This window comes from Parasteatoda tepidariorum, chromosome 4 (assembly GCF_043381705.1).
Source record: "Parasteatoda tepidariorum isolate YZ-2023 chromosome 4, CAS_Ptep_4.0, whole genome shotgun sequence".
In the NCBI taxonomy this organism is placed as follows: Eukaryota; Metazoa; Arthropoda; class Arachnida; order Araneae; family Theridiidae; genus Parasteatoda; species Parasteatoda tepidariorum.
This window is the reverse complement of record NC_092207.1, coordinates 25,721,142-25,727,969: the sequence shown is the minus strand read 5'-3', so window position 1 is coordinate 25,727,969 and position 6,828 is coordinate 25,721,142. Positions and strand designations below refer to the sequence as shown.

Here is a 6,828-nt window from a genome sequence, read left to right as displayed (position 1 = left end):
TAAAGGTAGAAGTGATTCTTTAACAAGTAACTTTTTAGAAGACAATAGATCTATTTATACAGTCAAACTCTCTATAATAAATTCTAGCTTTCTTACCCATGTAAAAATTAACAGTTTAACAAAAGATCCATATAAAAATTACTTTTGAAGGTTTACCCTCCCCCAAAGAAGCTGTCAAGTACCAGATTCTAAAAAAAAAAAAGATGTCAAATTAAGCAAGGCAAATATAATTAAAAGATAATTTATTTCTCCATTATCACACATTTCTGGCTATAAACGCCAAGATAAATAACAGAAAAACTTATTGAAATTAAAGCACACAAGGTAAAAAAAAAAGTAAAACAAAATGGAAGCAAACTTATTTAAAAACTACGATAATTTACAGGATATACATATCACAAACTCCAAGGCATCAGTTCATTTTTATAAAACAATTAGTCATAAAGCTGTTGTAAGTTAAATAAATGCAAGGAGATTTTTGCATCAAGATAAATGCAGATTATTATCCATCATTAATAGATAATGAATAAAATTATCTTGGTATATGTCTTAAAATGTAAAATTTTTTTAGTGTTTAAGTATTTTTAATGGGTAACAATAAAAAAAAATACCTTAAATGATTTTAAGACTGATATTGAGAAAATGAGATTATTGGATGCAAGAGGGAAAAAATTCAATTAGTGCTAATAACAAGAAAATTGAGCTAGTAAATTTTCAATACATAAAAAATTAAGTAGTATCAATAATTGTAGCGAAAATATGTATCAGTGTTTGAAGAGTTTTTAGAAATATGTTTTTGCTATTCTTAACAGAAAGATTCATTAACATTTTGATTACAGTTTATAAAGAGCAAATTAAGGAAAATATTTTAACAGTATTTTATAAATGCATAAAAAGTCCATATATTATGTTGGTTTGAAATAAATTTTTAAAATACATGGCAGAATTTCACTGATGCTTTAGAAAATTGAAGAATTTCAAACCAGAAATAAAAACTTATATTTCTTTTATGTCCATGAAACTTAGTTCAATGAATTCTTTATCCAATAGTGAAAAATAATTTCTTAATTTTGACTTTAATTTGAATAGGGTGCTGATTTTAATATGAATAGATATAGCGTTTGCTTTAAAAATTCTTTGTAGAACATCATTCATATACAAACTTTTCATTAATTTAGAAATTCAACTATAGAGCGAAACATGGGTACAAATGTTTCTAATAGTCCGTGCTTTGTGTAAGCACAAAAAATTAACAGTTAAAAGAATAAAGAGTCAAATTTAACAATTATAAATTAGCATTCATATTTTAATTATATATATATTGTTCATCTACTAAGTCTTGTACAACACATTTAATCTATAGCACACAACATTATATAATTTGATGAAGACAAAATATAAATCTGATGAAATGTTACACAGCTTCATGAAGCATAATTTTTTGTAAATGAGAATAAAGCACTGCATTTTTTTAAATGTAATTTCATCTGAGCTGAATCCAGAGCTGCCAAAGCAAAAATTTATGCACTATTTGCTTTTTCTTAATAAACACATGAAGGCTCAATTCTTAGTTCCAAAGTGTTACATAACAAAGCATATCAAGCATTTTTTTTTGTTTATACAATCTTAAGTTTGTACAAAATTTGTTCAGCTTTTACTAGGTGACAAAGGAGATTTTGTTCCTTTCATAAAAACCTCAGAGTTGATATTTTTTTCATCTTCTTCCTCCCTGCAAAGAGTGGTTGTTATTTACAACTTTACTTTAAAAAATAAATAAATAACAGGATTCAACAAAAAATAAGCACTTTTCAAGCACTCAAAAAATATTTGTAAGCACTTTAAAAAAATATCATAACTAGGCAGAGCTGGAATGTTTTCGACAATTGATGGTTTTACCTGGTTTTAACCGTCGTGTCAAAAAAAAACAAACAACCCCCAACCTTTTGGCATTTTTTTTAGACAAATGTCAAAAATCATGAAATTTTTAATCATGTAAAACGAATGGTGTTTTCATATGCTAGGAACTGACAATACGGCGAAATAGATTGGGGTTAAATTAATTGTGAAAACTTTGAATAGAACAATGTGAATTGTGTCTTTTTGCATAATCCGTATCTAAAATTAACACGGTAAGGGAAAAATCTCATTTTGAAAAAGGGAAAATTAATCATTTTTTAAAAACACCCAATGAAAAATGCACCTTTATTTTTAAAAACATTATACACCCTGTATATGGACCTAATGTTACATTTCCTCATTTAAATGGATATTTGTTATTTCTAGTCCTCGCTTAATTGCATAAAGAAAATGTACTGAAATGGAAAATAAATTGTTTATTTTTAAGAAATGTTTCAATCGCTAGAATTGATTTTCCGTTCTTCAGTTATGAATACAATAGGTGGTCACTTCAGTAGGGACGTCCTGTTCATTTGTTGCTCTAAACAGGTGTTAAGGATATAGTTTAAGAATTAATTTAATCTTGCTGGCAGTTTATACATTGAAGTAAACAAAGTGGGGGTNAACCTTTTGGCATTTTTTTTAGACAAATGTCAAAAATCATGAAATTTTTAATCATGTAAAACGAATGGCATTTTCATATGCTAGGAACTGACAATACGGCGAAATAGATTGGGATTAAATTAATTGTGAAAACGTTGAATAGAACAATGTGAATTGCGTCTTTTTGCATAATCCGTATCGAAAATTAACATGGTAAGGGAAAAATCTCATTTTGAAAAAGGGAAAATTAAGCATTTTTTAAAAACACCCAATGAAAAATGCACCTTTAAGGGCTTTTAAAAAACGCAACGCACCCTGAATAATGAGTAAATAAAATTTTAATCAATTTTTAAGTTAGTAACAACCAACTCAAATGATTCTTCAATCTTATCTTATTTAAAAAATAAATAAAATAATGTTGCTAATTAAGAGATGCCAATTTTTCAAACTAGCAATCAGTAATTAAAAGTAAAATAACACAGAAATCTATACAATAAGCGTTTAAGAAACTAAAATTAGTACAGGTTTTAGATGTATAAACAACTTAATTCTATAAAGGTATATAATAATAAAATTATGCATTAATATACTATTAAATAAGAAAAAAACATTTAGATAAACATACTAAATTAAATTAGAACTAGCCCTTAGTGCGTTTTTATAAACCCTTCATTTGAACCACTAAACATTTTTGCTTATAGCATTTCAGATGAGTTAATGAACTTTTGCTTTTATGTAAGAAGTTTCAGAATAGCTTGTTGGAAGGGGAAAAGATGAGATTTATTTGTTTCAATCAAATCGTGTTTTCATTTATTGTTTTTAGAATTGTTTAAGGAATAGAAAAAAAAATAATCATAGATTTGTTGCAAACCACAAAATTTCATAACTCTTGGCATTTAAGAGAAAAACTCATTTTAAACAGATTGTGGAAATTCTCAAAAACTGTAATTTTTATTATTCAACTCAACTTGCAATTTTTATTACTCAATCTTGACTATAAAACCATAATAATTACTGATAAATTGTAATAGTTGGCAAACGTACTATTTAAGTAGTTATCTTTAATATTGTAATTTCTACAAATGAAAATTACATATTTTTTTTCTTTTCAAAACGAATAGAAAATTTGGTACTTTTCCATTATACCACCGCCAATAATGATGCAACCTAAGTCAAACGGAATATCGCTTCTGGTAACTTTTTGCCCCCGCATTTTCAAAGCAAGTTGTTGCCATTTTTTCCTCATCAGTCACGTCTTTTTCTTAATAGGAAAAATTTACGCAAAAACAATGAAAATTTGGGGTTTGCCCAAAACAGAGAAAGAAGCAGTACGATTCTTTCAAGAGAAAGGCATTTTGGCTGAAATCGCAATTTGTGGTGAGAATCATGAAATGAAATTGTATATCGAAGATGAAATTCAATGCATTGCAACCTTTCATCTTGTCTGCTGTAAAAGAAGTATCCGTAAAGGCGCATGGTTTCAGTCATCGAAGTTGAGCTTTTTGAAGAGTTTATTTATTGTTGGAGCGAAGAATTAACTTAAGTTAAATGGTGTGAAAAGCAGTTGGAAATCAGACACGGAACAGTTGTAGACTGGAATAGCTTTATGCATGAGGTTTGTGTGAATTCTTTGTTTAATTGTAAACAACGAAAAATAGAAGGACCTGGCACTATCATCGAAGTGGACGAAAGTTTGTTTACGAAGGCTTAAAAACAATGTGGGTCGGATTCTACCACAACAATGGATATTCGGTGGAGTTTGCAGGGCGAGCGGATGTTTCTTTGTGAAAGTGCCAAACCGATTCACGAACAACTTATTGAAGGCAATTAAGGAAAATATCGAAAAGAAACTATAATATATTCCGATTCATGGAAATTATACTGACTAGTAAACTGGAAGATGAAAATTTCGAACATTTCAAAGTAAACCATAAGTACAACTTAGTCGATCCGGAAACTGGAATGCACAAGCAAAAAATAGAGTGACTGTGGGGCAGAGCTCAATGGCGAAATAAGAAACACAGAAGAACAATAGCAAGCCATCATCTCGAAAGTTATTTGGCAGAATTTATGTGGAGAAGGCAAACAGAGGACCCATTTGAAAAATTTTTGAGCTATATTAAAATATTTATTAATTTTTTTTAAATGTCAATGCTGAGTGCTGTCGCCAAAAAGTCTGCTTGGAGAGATTTGCTCCGGTATAATGGAAAAGTACTGAAAATTAATAGACTAACTAATTTGTTACTACCCTAGAAATGAATGAAATGAGCTGAAATTTATGTTAAAATAAGTATTTTTGCTAAAATAATTGCACAATGGGGATGGGAAAGAGTAACAAACTAAATCATTTTTGATTTAAATAATCAAAACCTTCATATCAAAATTCTAATTAACTGCTGTTTATGTTAAGCATGATTATGTCAATAAGTATTGAAGGATTTTAAACAACAAAATGCATGTTTCGTTTCTTAAAATAAAACGCATATCACAACATCTTTGTTAAATTGAGGGTTTCAAAAATAGTCTTTTTTTCAATACAGTGACAACACGTTTAAGTCAGAAAAATTTACATTGCGAAATTTCACATTCTTTTTTAAAGAATTTTAAATTAACAGGATTTAAAGATTAACTGTTATAATGCCTAACTTTCCCAATTCCTCATTTTTAAGGCCTCACTCATCTATCCATCTCTTTCTCGGTCCTTCCTATTTTGTTGACTAAGGTATTGACAACTAAATATCTTTTTTATGCATCTGCTGTCAGGGCTAAAGAGAATACAAGGGCTAGTTCACTCCGCTCTTAGAGCTGAAGCTACGATTTCCCTCTTCATGACGTTACTGTGTCCACAGATCTCGGACATCGCAAGCAAAGATATGATAACTTTGCATCTTTCTCTTTGTAAAAATAAGTTAGACTTTACACATTCTAAGCTTTCTNAAAATAAGTATTTTTGCTAAAATAATTGTACAATGGGGATGGGAAAGAGTAACAAACTAAATCATTTTTGATTTAAATATTTAAAACCTTCATATCAAAATTCTAATTAACTGCTGTTTATGTTAAGCATGATTATGTCAATAAGTATTGAAGGATTTTAAACAACAAAATGCATGTTTCGTTTCTTAAAATAAAACGCATATCACAACATCTTTGTTAAATTGAGGGTTTCAAAAATAGTCTTTTTTTCAATACAGTGACAACACGTTTAAGTCAGAAAAATTTACATTGCGAAATTTCACATTCTTTTTTAAAGAATTTTAAATTAACAGGATTTAAAGATTAACTGTTATCATGCCTTATCATGCAATTCCTCATTTTTAAGGCCTCACTCATCTATCCATCTCTTTCTCGGTCTTCCCTATTTTGTTGACTAAGGTATTGACAACTAAATATCTTTTTTATGCATCTGCTGTTATCCATTCTTTTCATGTTTTCTTAAACCGTGGAATATTTTTTGATTTTATATGGATTATTATATCCTTTTATTCAAATAGTTTTTGGATTTCATGGTTGAATCATTTCTGCACAACAATTTCTAACTGGTCCGAATGCCTCTAGATTTTTTTCTCTCCCGGGAGATTAACATCTTTTCATGTTCTTGGTTAAGGTGCAAGTCTCTTAATATAGATAAATGTTGGTTGGTTCAGTTTTATACACACTAAGTTAGTACTATAAAGCTTAGGCGTGATTTGCTCATTGCTGAAAAATTAAGTTATAAATGGCAATATATATTTTATATTTGTTAATGTACGCAGAAAAATGTTTTGCTTTTGTAAATCAGTACACCAATCTTATATTTCTATCAGAACATAATTAAATCAAATTTCATTGATAAACCATTAATAGCGATTGACCAATTATTTAACTTGGGCATATTAAAAAAAGAAGAATTTTATTTACCGTAATCTTAGTTGTTCTAAAACAGTAACAAGCTCATTTCGTTTATCTACTATTTTGAGCATTTCGTCTAAAATTTTTCTTTCCTCGATCAACTGTGTTGCATTTTTGTGAGAGCCTATTGGGTTATAAACACATGATTAAACATACAGCAAAAATTAAGTATCATACAAGTTACAATATAGTTTCAAGAATTTTGTTATTAAAGTCTTACCCTGAGCCATTCTTTCAGTAATCTCTTGTTGAAGTCGACAATGGCGATCTTCTAATTCTAGATCCTTCAACCTGAGATACATAAATTATCAGCACATAAATACCATGTGTAATTTGCAAAACTATAAAATAAGAGTTCTTACAAATAAATATTTTCTGTCCATATTTATCAAATTTTTTAAAAAAAGTAGCTTCAATAGAGTTTTTAATATTTTAACA

At 28.6% G+C, this 6,828-nt stretch overlaps 1 protein-coding gene across 2 annotated transcripts in view; it reads right to left on the bottom strand.

The window, feature by feature from the left end:
- Nucleotides 1-225: 225 nt before the first annotated feature.
- LOC107453849 (Molecule interacting with CasL) overlaps nt 226-6,828 on the bottom strand; it is a 67,980-nt gene continuing 61,377 nt past the window's right edge. For both annotated transcript variants that reach the window (XM_043047716.2, XM_043047717.2), the window contains exons 24-26: nt 6,611-6,681; nt 6,400-6,514; nt 226-1,729 (exon numbers count right to left, since the gene is read on the bottom strand). In XM_043047716.2, the coding sequence (XP_042903650.1) occupies nt 1,648-1,729; nt 6,400-6,514; nt 6,611-6,681 (268 nt within the window). In that variant the 3' untranslated portion in view covers nt 226-1,647. The remainder of the gene's footprint in view (nt 1,730-6,399; nt 6,515-6,610; nt 6,682-6,828) is intronic.